We start from the raw sequence: 17680 nt of genomic DNA, 5'->3' as shown, positions 1-17680 counted from the left end.
CAAATTATAGTTTTTTAAAAAGCTATTTAAGTGTTTATGCAAAAGTTAAAAAAAATTACCTTTCTCATAATAAATTTTTTTATTATATTTTTTTAAAATAAGCACTTTAATTAAAATTAAAAAATTAAATATAAAATAATTTATTTATAAATTATTTTTAATATAAATATTTAATTATTATTTAAATTATTTTTTTAAAAAGAGTTTAATTGAACTGTTTACTCAAAAAGTTTAACAATAATATGGGTTTGAACCTAGAGAGGAGTATGACTACTATTCTTTTAACTTCTATTACCAAAAAAAAAAAGAAGGAAAAGCTATAACTACATAATACTATTGAAGGTAATTAACCCCGACATTGTTCCAAAGGATTAACATTTTTAAAGACCCTTCAGCATGCTGGAAAAGCTACACCATATGGTAACTTATATTTTACTAGTCCAATAATTTGAAGGTACCAAGCAATGTAAATGTTCAATTTTAATTTACTTTTTACCCTTTTTGTGCCTCTTCGGTGTCAAATTAACCCACTGTGAAAAAAGGATATACCACATAGATTTTTCATAGCTAGCCATGACGCAGCATTACCCTATATATAAATGACACTTTGTATTTATATTTTGATCAAAAAATAAATTATTAGATCTATTAAGATTTTTAAATCATAATAAAATTTTAATATTTATTTTTAAATTTTAAAATTAATTAATAAAATACATAACAATTTCTAAATCATACACACACAAAAATATTGGTATATTATAATTTTATAAGATACTATAGCAATTTTTTTAATTAATTAAATGTCTGATGAAATAGATTCGAAAGTACAGGAAATTATATGCTATATGGAATAGTTGTTCATCCCCATGCACTATACTTTCGTTTGTATTCTTGTGGAAACATGAATTATAAGGAACCTTCCTCGACAAGACATAACCGGTAAAAATCTTTTGTTCTTGTGTTATGTCTCAATATTTAAAAATTTAATTTGTTAAATGAAAGTAACATCATATACCAATAGCATAAACAAGGTGTAGGTTGAATTAGAATCTTCTTCTCTCAAGTACAGACATTTTGTTAAATTATTGTTACATGTATTCATATATTAGATATATTTTGAACACGATATATATTGATATTAATTCAATATATATGCCTTCTGTGTTCAACTAGAATACTAAATCCTAATAAACAATAAAAAATAATTTTTTAAACATACTTAAATATACTTAAATACTATTATATGTCAGTATATCTAGTCTTATTATTAACATATATCTTTAAACTGATTTAAAAATAGTACATATATTATTATTTATCAAACAAAAAATATTTTAAATAATTAAAAAATATTAAAAATAATTAAAAATTAATTATTTATATTTAATATTAATAAAATATATATATATTAAAATATTATTATAATTTATCTAAAAAATACTATATATATATATATATATATTATCTCTGTATTTTATAAAAAATTAAAATTTATGTGTCTATATATCTTGTATTATATTGTATTTCTTTTTTCATATATCATAGATTTTTTCGTATTAATGTTGAATTGAACATGACTAGAATGCAGCTATAGATATTTACTATGTTTATCTTTAATTAACTCTTACTTGATGATAATATTGGTGTTTTTTTAATTTCTCTATTAGAAATAAAAGACTGGACTGGAGAAAGAATTTGTGTATTATTGAATGTATTCAAGTTGTCTATCTATGTTGTCTGGAATACAATATAAAGAGTATTTATAAGTATCAAGAGAATCGTAATAATAAAGACGTAATCTCTTATAATAAATATTAAAATATATTAAATAATACCAATTGATTCTAATTGATCCTAATTATATTCTAACATCCTATGAATATAATTTATGCCACGAAATTAGAAGTGTAACATATTAAATTTCCACCGAGTCCTTTTGAGACTCAAGGAACCTGTTTTGGGGATTTAATTTTTCTACGCATTATTAGTGTATGTAAAGATATTTTTATATACAAATTAAAGATCTAAAACATAGTTACTTTACATTCACTTTTAAATAGTCATTAAAACTAAAAAATAGCGTATTTGGTTAAGTAAATATATAAAATATTTTATATTGTTATATCAAAATTAATCTATTTGGCTGTTTCTGTTTTGTTATTGTTGCTGTTATGACATGTTTTTTAGTTTGGTTTTATGAACTTGGATTGGCTATTGAAGCCTTAGCTTGTACTCTTTCTCTTCATCCGGTTTTGAGTGTCGTACCTATTTTTATATTAATTATTTTGGGATAATAAAAACCAACTTATTGATAGGAAAAGGAGGTTTAATTTGATCTGTAAATGAAGATGGAATATATGTATAGTTTATAGTTGTGACTAGGTTTTAACCCACAGAATTATTGATACTACTTTACTTGCACATTATACTCTGTCATTACTGTTTTGTCATCACAATCAACATCATTAGTTAAGAAAAAAAATATGACCTAACCCTGAAATAATATGTGCTATATTGTAGTTTAAATTTGAACCTATAGATATATACTTATCCTGTATTTGTCTTATCTTGCTCTAACTTAAAATCTAATTTGATTTATAGTTTTTTTAGAAAATTTATAACGAATGAATATAAAAAATTGAATTGAACTAATTAATAGTTTCAAACAAATTAAGTACTTCAGAAATATAATTAAGTACAAATTAAAAATAATCTTAAATTGTTTATAACTACACATAATATATAAAAGGTTTAATTACTCTGTTAGTCTTTATAATTTTGTAAAATTTTTAATTAGACTCCTATACTTTTTTTTCTTTTTAATTGTGTTCCTGTATGTACCATTTTTTTTCAATTAGGTCATTTTTGGTAGTAATTGGCTTAATTTTATAGGAACCCAACTAAAAAAAAATATTGGTGCCGAAACCCAAATAAAAGAAAAAAAATATAGAGACCTAATTAAAAAAAAATTGATACAAAAACTCAATTAAAAAAAATATAGAAACCTAATTGAAAATTTTACGAAACTATAAGACTAATAGAGTCATTAAACTTATATAAAAATAAACAAATTTTACACATAAATAACACAAGTATACATATCCAACCAACAGTTAAAAATACTCGCTCAATTTATTAAGATAGAACAAGGCTAATCGGGTCGGATAAGTTCAAATTATCATCTCTATTTAAAGTTAAAAGGCTCATAAAATAGTTACATATTTATTCTTATAATAAAAGCTCTATAAAGACCAACTATGGATCAATCTCCACTCACCCCTTCATTCACAAACACAAACCCTCTTTCACAATGTCTGGTCTTGCGATTCTTTTCTTCCCCTTTATTTTTCTCTAACTTTTTGATATCGCTCTTGTTTTAATGAATACTTTGAGTCTAAGGACTTAAAATTATGTTGTAAATAAGTATTTGTTTGGACTAGCTACTTTCAATTAAAGTGAGTAGTAGTTGTTGAATACCAAACAAACAAAGATATAACGTTCAAATAGTTTTTCTCATTAAGATAAGAAACAATAATATGTAACTTTAATTATATAGTTTAATAGTTACCACCACATATCAATTATAGCAACCCTAACATAACAAATTAAATACACAATTATATCTATCTTTCCTTTACCTAACAAATTAAAATGACGAAGCGACAGGGTTAGGTTATTATTCTATGTTGGCCTGCCAATTACTTACAAACATCACCGTTAAATAGATAAAAATAAATCACATCTTTGAGTAACAAATAGTAGTAAGATAACAATTAATCAATTAATTAATTAATTAATTAATATAATAATACGACTGTAACTTGCATCTACTTCCATATTATTTTGTTATTTTATTTCTATGAACCAAACAACAAATTGGATTGACCGTCAAAAATACTTTGCGCGACAACATTACATTAAATTTTTATTGCTAAATTGTTGCAGCTGCTTAGGAAATTACTCTAACTAGTTGCGTGACCCTTGAGGTATATAATTCTCACTTTTTTGAGTATTTGTTTTAAGGGTAAAGTACATTTTTTTGTCTTAAAGTTTGACAAAAATTTTAAAAATATTTTTAAATTTTAATTTGTTTTAATTTTATTCTAAAAATTTTTAATTTGTATTAAATATATTCCTGACAGCTAAAATTTAAAAAAATTTAAAACTAATTTAACAATAATGTATAATAATTATATTTGATTTGCTTATATTAAAGGTTGTTTTTTATGTAATTGTTGTAGAATTGGTTCTAATTTTTTTAAAAAATGACGTCGGAAATATTTGATGTAAATCGAAAAATTTTAAGAGAAAATTAAAACAAAATAAAATTTAAGAATATTTTTAAAATTTTTATCAAATTTTAAGGACAAAAAATATACTTTGCCCTTATTTTAAAATTAGGTATTAGATATTATGATATAAAGGTCCATGACTTCTTTCACAATATGGACGACTCATTTTTTTAATTTTGGGAGGTTCATATTATTAAGAGAGATTTTATTTAATGAGGTTTAAAAATAATGCCTTTTGTATGTAAGTGTATAAAGTATATAAATAGAATAGTGTGATCTGAGAAGAAAAACACACACAATATTAGTATAAAACACTTCTCCCTATATATATGTACGCTATGAAAGAGTGAATTACCAAAAAAAATATATGAATTATTTTAATTATATTGAGATAATAATGTTAGAGAATATTAATATTAGAATTTTTTATTTATATTTTTTTATTTTATATTTATTTCTTTCTCCTGATTTATTTATTTTACAACATTAGATAATAAGTAACGAAATTTTTATTTGATTTTTGTATTATTGTATAATATGAGTTTTTTTTTACAATGATACTTTTTATTAAATAACTTAAACAATAAATATTTATATTAAAAATAATTTATAAATAAGTTATTTTGTATTTGATTTTTTAGTTCTGAAAATACTTATTTTAGGAGAAGATTGATAAAAAAATTTTCTGAGAGAAGTAATTTTTTTAATTTTTTCATAAACACTAAAATATTTTAGTAAAAAGCTATAATTTAATTTTAAAAATTATACCAAATAATAATACTATGTTTTTTTATAAATTAAAAATTAAAAAAAATTAACTTATAAACATATTCAAACGCACCCTTAGTTCATTTTCTTTGAGCAAATGTTCATTAATTTAGTGAGATTGAATATACATGTACATTTTTTAGGTTAAATTAATTATTTCAATTTCTATATACTAATTAATGATGTAAAAAATAATTATATTAATATTTATTATATATATTATTATTATAAAATTATTCATCTAAAAAAATTAAACTAATAAAAAAATAATATAAATAATTATATCTCTAACCACTATCATAAACATTAATATAAAACTCTTGAAAAAAAAAACTCATTTGTAAAAAGATTTATCTATGTATGTAAAAGTACGTTATTAAAAAATATGAATATGAACTCGTTCATTACCATAAAAATAAGTAAATTCTTATCAGTTAATTGGAGTTCATTAATTAGATATTAGTTTTCTGACTTAGTCAGCAAGAAACTTAGTTATATATAAGACAAGGACAAGAAAATGAAAGACAATAACGCGAGTGCCGTGGATTTTCCTATTCCCCTATTCTTTTTAACCTTATGCTTTTATATAAAAAATATATATTTCCTTCTATGTCAATAATTTGTAATTAAGAAAGTAAATAGAGAGGTGCACTACAAGAAAAAATGTTAAATATCGTTGAATTTAGTGGTAGATTTATCAGTAAATTTGATAATAAATTCGTCGAATAAAAAAATTACTATTGAATTTAATTTTCTGACGATAAATTCATCGATAATAATTAAAGGAAAAAAATTGGTGCGGTCATTATCGTCGGATTTACTAACAAAAATCCGTTGATAATTCGAATTAGTAGAACGTTGTATTTTGGTCATTCGTAAAGCGTTATCATTGAATTTATCTACCGGTAAATTAAATGGTAATCTTGCCCTAAATTCGAATTGCGAATTCTCTTTCCTTCATTTCTGAACTACTCTCTCTAACCTTCTACTTTCTTTCTCTCTCTCTCTCTTTTTCTCTCTCCCCCACAAAGCACATCCGACAGCCCCTCCACCAACATCAGCCACCATCAATAGCGTTCAAAGACTGCATGAACTTCTTGCATAGCGTTGGTCACTCTATTGCCGCTGTTTATGTCGCTTTTGCCACTGTTGCTTGTGTCGTCGGAGCTGCCTTCTTCCTCCCTTCAGATATGTTGTCCTTCTTCTTGTTCCAATTATTTTTTAATTTAAAAAAAACCTAATGCAACCCTACCGGTTAGTCGTCGCTGCCACTTTGCCGTCTGTGTTGCCACCACACTAGAAAAATTCTCTGCGCCGTCACGGTCTCCAAATAACTCAACAATTAGTTTTGAATAGTTAAACCCTAAACCCTAAATTATCTAATTTTAATTTGTTATGTATTAGAAAATTTGCAATTAGGATGTTTATATTAAAATTTTAACTATTTTTCAAATAGATTTAGGATTTTTTAATTTTATTTTGATTTAGGATTTTTTAAATTATGTTTTGATAATTCTATGTTTGAAATTTTATTTATAATTTTGATTTTGAATTTTATTTTGATGATTCTGTGTTTATTATTCTGATTTCTGTTTATTGTTTTGATTTCTATTTATTATTTTAATTTCTATTTATTATTTTGCAAGTGTAAGATCCCTAACTGTATTATTCTAATTACTATTCTGGTGTTGTTTGAGTTAATTTTTTTGAGTTAATTAGTTGATTGTTGTTAATTGTCTGAGTTAATATTAACTTGTTTATTATCTGAGTTAATTATTGACTTATTATTTATTTTTGTTAATTTTTCAAGTTTATTATTATCCAAGTTAATTATTTTCTTAGTTAATTAGTTGATTATTGTTAATTGCCACTACAACATTTTTGAGCTATTGCAACATATAATATAAATAACTCTTAAAAAGTGTTGTCTAAAATGATAAAAAAACAACATTTAAAATTTGTTGCAAAGAAATAAAATTATTGCAACTCTTTGTTAACTAACATACTGCAAACGTTCTCTTTGATTAATTTAAGATACATGTAAAAAAGCGTTGCTTTAGAAATTAAATAGGCAACATTTATAATATTTATCTATTTTACTTTCTAAAGAGTTGCCTTTAAATGTTTAATAAACTTCCCATTCTAAACGTTGCTTAAAGTTTTTTCACTAAATTTTTTATTTTATTTCTTTTTTAAAATTACTCTTTTCCTCCTGAACTCAACCAAAAACAAGAAAAGAACCACAAAATACATCAAGCAATAATTGATTCATCACATTCCTGGCTACCATTACTTAGAAACAAAACTCGAACCATACCATTTCAGAATCAAAATCCCAACCCTAACTCAATTTTCCCCTTTAACGACATTGACGCGCGTTCTGCATTCCTCTCTGCTCGTCGTCGACGTGTTCATCACTGTTTAAGCTCGTGCCATGTTTTACTCTGCTTGCGCCGTATTCTTTTGCTCGCATCGTGTTCTGCTATAGTCTAATCTGATGTGTTCTTCTACCCGCGCAGTTCTGAAACTTCTGCTCTTCTCCGCCATTTTGAAATCTCTTCTCCACTCCACCGTTCTGAAACCTCTGCTTTGCTCCGCCGTGGTGCCGTGCTCTGTCCATCGCAGGCGAGTCGACAACTCTCCGTCGTTCACCTCTTCCTCTCAAGCCTCTTGCCGCGGTCCTCAAGCATCTCTTCCTTGAAGGCGCTGTCATCCTTGAAGGCTTGCATAGATCTCTCAGGCATGACAAAAATTTCTTCTAGATTTTACATAATTAATTTGGTTGAATTGTTGAAATAACAAAACTATTCAGAGACTTGTTTTCTACTTTTTCTTCTTCAGTGTTCCATGGTCTACAATCCAGTGAATCGCCTCACTCGTATTTTTTATTCATCATTGAATATTAATATAAGTTAATAAATAACAATTTTTATGTGTGTGTTTTGCTGTCCAGGTTAGAGTCGGGAACATCATTGAAAAGCAAGGTTAGGTTTTGCCTTTTGAGTTCATTCATTAGTTAGTTTCTTATTTAGATGTTCAATTGGTTTGCCATGCGTTGCTCTGATTCCAGGGCTTTGAGGTATCTATGCATTGCTCGAATAGCTTAAACTTGTTGCCAATTAGTTAGTACTCCTTCATTTGAAATTGAATTTTGTTTATCCAAAGTCACTCGCCTCTTTTGACTATTGTAATAATTTTATATGTATATTTGTTAGTTCTACTGCTATAATCAGTGAGTATAGGTTTTGTAAGTGCTTGTTTGAATTTGTTTGCATGCCTCTGATTGTTATTTGATGTACGAGTTATATAGAAAATAAATTTGGCTAAAAATTAGATTGTAGAGTTGATGACTTACTTTCGATATTGACATAGTCATTTCTGGAAAGTAGAAACAGCCTTTGCTTTCAGGTTCTTATTAGTATTCTGCACTTTACTTGTTCTTTGGCTGTAGATTGTTGCCGTAGTTCACATTGTTTTTTCAATAGTTTCAGTAGTTTGCGGTTTAAACCATTATTGTTATGCTCTACATGTTTCTTCTTTTTTTTTTCTTTTTTCCTTTTTTTAGACAAGGACTTAATTTGAATAAATTGTCATTTTCATTTATTTGTAAATTAAAGAAAAAGTATGATGTTATTCACATACTAGATATAGATCAATCTGTGGTACTAATTGCACTACTGAAACAACTATACTATGGGAGCTTTTATTTTGTGGACACTTGTTGTTGAAGTATTGATATTATCCCTATGAAGTGTGAACCATACTTGGGCATGAGCTCTTTCTTTAGAGGGAGCTGAGTCTTGTAGGATGGACAATGTAAACAAGCTTCCTTAAACTGTAGGTAAAGTTGTCTTCTAATATCTAGTAGCTAATCTTTCATTGAAAAAGAAAAAACAAGCAGATAAATGTGATTGGCTTGCCCAGTATAGCACTTGAATGATTAAGTTTTTGTTGGATGAACTCATGCCCTGCCAGGATGAACTCATCACAAATCTTAATGGAAATGAAGGCATGCATATATTACTCCCTCTGTTGTTTTTGTTGTTTGGTTGATGTTAATAGTCTATAATTTAGTACTAACTGGAATTTTTCACCACTTATTGTATTACTGATTCAGATGATATTGGATCAAGGGAGATTAGAATGCTGGCGGCTACTGAGATGCCAAATCATGGAAAACAAGCTTGTGTAATTCCTGGTAATGATCTTATTTATGTTAGATTTTTGTTTTACATTTGTAATCATATTGAAATCGGTACTTAACTAGGGGTGACCGGCTCAACTTGACTAAAATTTACAGGTTTGCCGGATTTTGCTGAAGTTTACAGCTTTATTGGAAGCGTTTTTTATCCTGGTACTAGAGGCCATGTTCATAAGCTGCAGGAAATGAATCCTATAAATTTTGAAACTGTAAGCTCTTCATGAACCACCAAGGCCCTCAAATGTCATCAGTATTTGGTAAAGCTACGGTAACATTTATGAGAGTTGTGAACTAATTTAATCTTCCAAGTGTATTTTTTGGACAACTTATAACTACAGCCCCAACTATATCTATCTTTCTGATGGATTAAAGCAGTTAGTGCAATTTGACTTTCAATGAGGTTTTAAATGCAGTTGTCAGCATAATGATCATTGCTATTTGATATTCAAACTTGATTATGCTATTTTATATACCTCATAACTTGTTCATATATTCCTATGATGATATGCAAAATGGATAAGAGTATAAGTTAGCTACCATTTTCAAGGTAAAAATACCAAAACAAGTTTTCCTTTTCAGAACTGCATGCAATCTTTGTCAAAGAAGATCTGGTGATTATTTTTATGTTCAATGAGCCAGTGGAAACCCTTATTAAAGTTTAGTGAACAAGTTAGAGAACTGATTATTTTTCAACTAATAAAATTGGTTTTCAAGATTTTTCAACAAGAAAAATAAGAATGCTATATATTCATCAACTATTGAAATATATCTGATAAGAATTATAACTAACACTATATTTCAACAAGAAAAATAAGAATGCTATATATTCATGAAAAGTGATAATTTTGTTTGACTATATTTCAATTATAATTTATACAATGATAAATCACGATGCTAATGATAAAATTGTGGCAGGCTGCTTGTCATAATTGGTCAGATGAGAAGTGGGTAACAGTGCTGAAAAACTGTTATAAAGCACTTGAAGAGAATGGAAAAGTGATTATCTTTGAGATGATCATGCCTGAAGAACCAGATTCAAGCAATGCCTCTAAGCTTGTCTCTATTGTTGACAATTCTATGTTCCTTCATGCTGGAGGCAAGGATAGAACAGAGAAAGAATTTGGGAAGCTAAGCAAAGACGGTTTCTTTTTCGGTTTGGTATGCTTCTAGTTTGGCTGTGCAATTTTGTTATTTATTTGTTTAACAAACTGGTTGAAACTAAAATAAAATTAAGAAACATTGAACCCTATAATTATTTTCAGTTTTAGTTTTGACAAGAACTCCTTGCACTATTATTTCAATTTCAGTTTCTTCACTTTTGTTTCCGTTATCTTCTGCCATTCATTCATTTTTTAATGATAAGTTGTTCATTTTTTGTTGTGTATTATTTGCAGATTTAGCATATAGGACAAGTCAAGCATGGATATAAAATATGCAAATAAATTGACGTCTTTTTGACAAATATTAATTACTATTTTGTTATGACAATTATTGTCAAACAAAAATTTTATTATTTTGTTGAGAATTATTGACAAATATGTATTTGAAATATTAATTGAACCTTTTAATATCTATTTTAATTAGAACTTTATTATTAGTTATTTTGTCTTTTTTCTAAATTTTTTTCTACTGTACACAAATTTATTTATTAATTAAAATGATTATACATGTATGACAAAAAATTCTATTGTGAATTTTATTTTATTTTATTTTATTTGTAGTTTTACTACAAAAGCAACTTTTATTTTTGTCAAAAAGGCAACCCTTCTATCAGATGTATATTTTGAATATTAGACAACACTTGTATAGGTTGCATATCCAAAAGAAAAGACAACACTTGTATAGGTTACATATTCAAAAGAAAAGGCAATACTTGGTTACATATTCCTAACTAATAGGCAACACTTCAAAGTATTGCGAATTCAAACTTATAAACAACACATAAAAGGGTTGCATTTTATTACAAATAGGCAACACTTTTTAGTAGTAGCCAAAATATAAGAGAAAAGATAACATTGAAAAAGTGTTGTCTCAAACACACCTTTGAAGTGTTGTTGTTTTTCAACCAAAGGCAACACTTACCAAGTGTTGCTCTCAAAAGCGTTGCTTTTGAAACAAAAAAGTGTTGCCTTGATCTAAGGCAACGGCTGCATATGCAACGCCGCTCAAAAACGTTGCCTTAGGTCCAAAAGTGTTGTCATAGATCAAAAGTAACATTTTGCCAGCCTTTAGGCAATACTTTTTAAATGTTGTCTCAACCTGAAAATGTTGTACTGAATTGTCTGAATTAATCTTAACTTGTTTATTTTCTGAGTTAATTATTGATTTATTGTTTATCATTGTTAATTTTTTAAGTTTATTATTATCTGAATTAATTATTTTTTAAGTTAATTAGTTGATTGTATCTTAACTTGTTTATTTTTTGAGTTAATTATTGACTTATTATTTATTCTTGTTAATTTTTTAAATTTATTATTATCTGAGTTAATTATTTTTTGAGTTAATTAGTTGATTGTTGTTAATTATATGAGTTAATCTTAACTTGTTTATTTTTTTAGTTAATTATTGACTTATTATTTATTGTTGTTAATTTTTTAAATTTATTATTATCTGAGTTAATTAGTTGATTGTTGTTAATTGTCTAAGTTAATCTTAATTTGTTTATTTTTTGAGTTATTGACTTATTGTTTATTGTTGTCAAGTTTCTAAGTTTATTATTATATGATGAGTTAATTGTTTTTTAAGTTAATTAGTTTATTGTTGTTAATTGTCTGAATTAATCTTAATTTGTTTATTTTCTGAGTTAATTATTGACTTATTATTTATTGTTGTCAATTTTCTAAAGTTATTATTATTTGAGTTAATTACTTTTTGAGTTAATTAGTTGATTATTGTTAATTATTTGAGTTAATCTGAATTTATTTATTTTCTGAGTTAATTATTGATTTATTGTTATTAATTTTCTAAGTTTATTATTATTTGAGTTAATTATTTTTTAAGTTAATTAGTATTGTATTTTTTTATTTATAATTTATTTAGAAGTTATTGAATGTAAATATTTAAAATTATATATTAATGTTTAAACAAATTTAAAAATATTAAAATTTAAGTTTATATACCGTCAGTTAAATCTATCGGTAATTTTTAATTTAATTATTAATTAATAATTATTATTGATAGATTTATTGGATAAAAAATATGACGGTATAAATTATCAGCAAAAATTTTTTTACGATAATTAACGTCGGACGAAAAAATTTACCAATAAATAATTATAGACGAAATTTATTCCGTCAAATTTATTCTGACAGTAATTTTGTCGATAAATATATTACCAGCAGATTTTTTGATAAATTAATTAATAAAATAAATAATATTCAATATTTTTTTATAGTGATGATAACTTTTTTCTTATATTTTCTTTCTTAATTTATTATTATTTTTAATTACATGAATATATGCTATCTCTCGGAATCAACTACTTTTTCGTCTTAAATTTGATTTGATTTACTCATTTTGTAAAAAAATAGAGTTACTTAAATACCTAAATATATGTCAAATTTAATAATAAAAAATAAATAAAATATAAGAATAAAAAAATAAATACCAATAAAGTGTATGAAAATCTAGGTGTTAATTAATAATATAACCTATGATGCACGAATAATATTAATATAGATACAGATATAGAACACGATACGATACGATACACGCAAATATATGAATTTTAAAATTTTATAGGACATAGAGACAAGATATATATATAAAATATAAAGTATTTTTAGATAAATTATAATAATATTTTGATATTTTATTTATATTAAAATATAAAATAATTTTTTAACTATTTTTAATGTCTCCTTTTGATTATTAAAAGTATTTAAAATATTTTTATTGTAATAAATAATAATATATATTATTTTTAAATTTATTTCAAAAATATATGTTAAAAATAAAATTGAACACACTGACATGTGATAGTATTTAAGTGTGTCCAAATATATTCGAAAAAAAATCTTTTTTTTTTTTATTGAAACAGTTAAATACAACAGATATTCGTGTAAATAAATATAGATAAATGTTGTATTTAAAATATATCTGATGCGTAAATATAATAATTCAGCAAAGTGTTCATACTTGGTAGCAGGATATAACTAACATTATTTCGCTTTCGTGACCAAGTTTGATCCATACGTTGTGTTAATATAGCTAGATACTATTTTACTTTTATTTGACTAAATATGATTGATTCAAATGAATAATTATTGATGATATCGCAATCAAAATGAATTATTGATGCCATACAAAAAGGAATTATTGGCAAACAGATTCAACATATACAGTAAACTTCACTTTTCGGTGTCTTTCGTTACAATAAGTAAACGAAGTTTCGTAGGTAAGTTTAATTTGTATGTACAGTATTCAAATTCTTTCTTAATTAAGTCATAGAACTGGGAATTTTCTTTTGTATGGTAATGATCATATGAAAATTTATAAGCATAGTGTGTTTGTTCAGACTATTATTTTGAGATAAGTTTCGTAAAAATGACAAATATAATGAATAAAATAACATCATTTGTTGATCTATTTTTGATCTTTCTGTATTCATCTTTACATCATGAATAAAATCCTACTTTAGAACCAAAAAAAAATGACAAATATAATATTTGATGGCTTTCAATATGTGTATTTGATTTTTTTGTCTGTTAGAATTTATAATAATAACTCAAAAATAAATATTAAATATTTTTATCATATATATATATTATGAGAATTAAGATTGTCAAATTCGTGAGTCTAAATAAATTTGTAGAGCTCACTTAGACTCGACTCGCAAATTAATTCAAATTTGTATGAATTTACTCGTTATGATATATATATATAGTAAATGTCCAAAATGGTTCCTAAATTTTAAATTGCTATTCAATTTTAAAATGACCAATTAAATTCCTGAAATTTGAAAAGGTACATCTCCATTAGTCCCTTGCAGAAGTGCCGTCTAAACATTGATGATGTGGCATTCCAGCTGTATGCTGATGTGTATCAAACTTGAATTTGATTCAAATTGGTACCTTAAATTTCTTAATAATATCAAAATTAATCCATTTTCAATTATAAAACCCTAATCCCTAAATTATTGTCTTCTCTTCTTCGATCTCTCTGCTGTCTTCTTCTCTTCTTCGTCCTTTCCGCTATCTTCCAGTTCATATTTATCCTAAACTACAACGTCACACTTACCTAAAAACTATTTTAATTACAAGTTAATGTGGTTGGATTAATTTTAAGTTCAACACAGATTTAAATTACATGTATTCTTGCAGGTTCGTCCATTAAGCTAAAATATATTTTCCAACTTTTAAGAAGGTAACTATTGTCATCATCTTCAAGGTCTTAATATTACTTTCTAAGTTTGTCATTTTTCAATTGAACTCATGCAAAATTTTTTGTGAAATGGGTATTGCACAAACTGGTTCTTCACCTCCATCAACCCAACAGAAAAAATTACAATGGATTCTATACTGCAAAGTAAAAAATGCAGGTGAATCCAAACTCAAAGTGAAACTATCTTAACATTTTCTTTAAAACCATACCTTACCTCATAGTTTGGACAACCATAAAATAGTCTACCAGAATTTTCTGTCGTCGTTGAGTACTTCATCACCATCCGAAGTCTGCAATTACAGAAAACGGCGTTCTTATCTCCCCTGTTGCACATTCTTTTATGCTGCCATAAGGTCTCCTTACAGAGTTAGTTGTTCCTACTTGAGCTACTTTGCCTTATCTCCCCGCCACCCATCATCACTCATGCAGACGAGAAAACAAGATGAACTGGAAGATAGTGGAGAGGCCGAAGAAGAGAAGAAGATAGCGGAGAGGTCGAAGAAGAGAAGAAGACAGCAGAGAGATCGAAGAAGAGAAGATAATAATTTAGGGATTAGGGTTTTATAATTGAAAATGGACTAATTTGGATATTATTAAGTAATTTCAGGTACCAATTTGAATCAAATTCAAGTTTCGTACACATCATCATACAGCTGGAATGCCACATCATCAACGTTTAGACGGCACTTCTGCAAGGGACTAACGGAAATGCACTTTTTCGAATTTCAGGGATTTAATTGGTCATTTTAAAAAGTCAAGACTAAATTAAATAGCGATTTAAAATTTAGAGACCATTTTAAGCATTTACTATATATATATATATATACTGAAATATAATAATTTAAAATTAACAATATCAATATTAAAACACAAAATAAACTAAAACAAATATTTTAGAACACACATTTAAATCCTTTATCATTATGCTTTTGTAATTAGTACATCATAAAAAACAAATTAAAAATTCTAATAAATTAAATCTAATTAAAATCTTCTAATATCTTTATTTTCTATGACATGAATATCATCTTCACTGAACATTGAACCATAGTCAAAATTCAAAGAACATATACTATCATTGTAATTTACTAATTTTGCAATCCTAAAAACAATAAAATTTATATAAACATTGAACATTCTGTATATAAATATTCTGAAACAACTAAAAAATAACAACTATAAACATTAAACCTCAAATAAGCATATCACATACACAAATATATTTGAATGGTGCAAAATTATGGCAGCCAGCTGCAAAGGAGAACCAGCACGAAAGTGAGCAGAGGCTCATCATAGTCGTGTAATGCAAAGACGGAGTCGCAAAATAGAGATGTCAGGGAGCCAGAGAGAGAAACAACAAGTGGCGGCGAAGCAAAATAGAAGTAGGAAGGAGAAGTAGGTGGACAATGGCGAACGGTGGTAGCTAAGTGGACGGTAAAAGAGCAAAGCAAAAAAGAGTAGTATGCAAGATAATTAGACCAAGAGACGAGTATAGTAGATGTAGGTGCGAAGTAGAGTAGAAGTAGGAGAATCTAGCGGCAGCGCTGATAACAGCGGCAAACGATGGCAATACCGTGGTTGACAATAGCGAATACTGCCAATGATAGTTGGAACTGGAGAGAGTGAGAAACAACGCCGCTGAGAATGAGAGAGGCCAGGACTGAGGAGTGCATCTTTGTGTAAAAGTCTACGGATTTTCCCTTCTTTTTTTTGTTGGGGGGCAAAACGACACTATTTTGGGACATTAAGGGGGACACAATATAAATTCACAAATTCATTCTTGGGCTCATTAGTTTGACAGAGTTTGTTTGAGTCCAGTCGAGTCTTGTCAAATTTACTCAGAGCCGAGTTTGTGTTCAAATTAACTTAATTCCACCACCTAAACCCGTAAACTCGTAAACTTGTACGGGTTAACTCAAGAGTTTGACAACAATATGAGAATATATAATAAGAAAAGTGCCTATTTATAATATCATAGTGATAAAATCAATTTAATGTCAAACTAAATAATATAATGTTTGAGTTCGTTACTCATCATAACAATTCTGTTAGCCTAGGTGGTAAAAATGTTAAAATGTATAATTAGATAATTTATTTACCATAGATAGTTTCTTTCACTATCGTATATAAGCAAATTCTTTGTAAAGTGTTAGGTATGATTTACCAAACTAACAAAAATTAGTTTTATTTTTCAAATTCACCGCTCTCCTCCTTTTTTCTATTTTGCCATTTTCTTTCTTCCTTCGCACACTCATTAGTTTTCTAGCTCAAATATCGAGTTTCAACAATAAACATAAAATCATTTTAAAATATACTTAAATACTATATTAATATATAATATCCTAAATATAATCTAATAGTCATCCTTAAACTCAAAAGACAATTTGATTTTATAATTTATTAAAAAGCATTGTAATAAAAAAACTAAAAGTAATATGTAAATAAAATTCTTAGGAGCAAAATCGCTGAGAGAACATAAAATGTAAGTAGAATTACGATAAGAGAATTGCTCTCCAAAACTTGGGATACCAATGAAACTACCAGAATTTAACGTGGAGATGAAACCGCAAAAAATTTAGAGTGCAAGTAAAACTGTCAAAAACAAAATATAAATAAAATTGTAGAAACTTGGAGTAACAAAAGGTGTATTGTTGGAATTGAAAACTTGGAAAGAAAAGTAAAACTACTTTCATAAAAGAGTTTGGAATAACAGATAAGTGCAGAGAGTTCAAAGAAGATATAATGATTTTGATACCATTTTAGAATTTAGGGTATGGACGAAATTTTGGAGAGTAGGTAAAACTGCTGGAATTTGGGATGCAAACAAAACTATGTAAACTTGGTGTTATTGGTTACAAAATAAGTGTTGAAAAGGTGATAGACTTGAGTTTAAAAAAATTAAGAGGACATAAAATAAATGTAAAAATAAAAGGCCACCAAGACGGATGAAGATCAAAGCATTAGAGCGTAATCAAATATATAGGAACGATAGAAATATGAATGGAACTTGTTTTTTTAGATAATTTGAAAAAAT

General features: G+C 26.5%; 1 protein-coding gene across 1 annotated transcript; it reads left to right on the top strand.

Moving 5' to 3' along the window:
* Window positions 1-6151: 6151 nt before the first annotated feature.
* On the top strand, window positions 6152-10664 carry LOC130962622 (cathecol O-methyltransferase 1-like). The gene is made up of 6 exons (XM_057888809.1): window positions 6152-6255; window positions 7583-7803; window positions 9181-9261; window positions 9364-9473; window positions 10180-10422; window positions 10659-10664. The coding sequence occupies exons 1-6, from the start codon at window positions 6152-6154 to the stop codon at window positions 10662-10664; spliced, it is 765 nt and encodes a 254-aa protein (XP_057744792.1).
* Window positions 10665-17680: the final 7016 nt, after the last annotated feature.

This window comes from Arachis stenosperma, chromosome 2 (genome assembly GCF_014773155.1).
Source record: "Arachis stenosperma cultivar V10309 chromosome 2, arast.V10309.gnm1.PFL2, whole genome shotgun sequence".
Lineage (NCBI taxonomy): Eukaryota > Viridiplantae > Streptophyta > Magnoliopsida > Fabales > Fabaceae > Arachis > Arachis stenosperma.
This window is presented reverse-complemented; position numbering and strand designations above follow the sequence as displayed.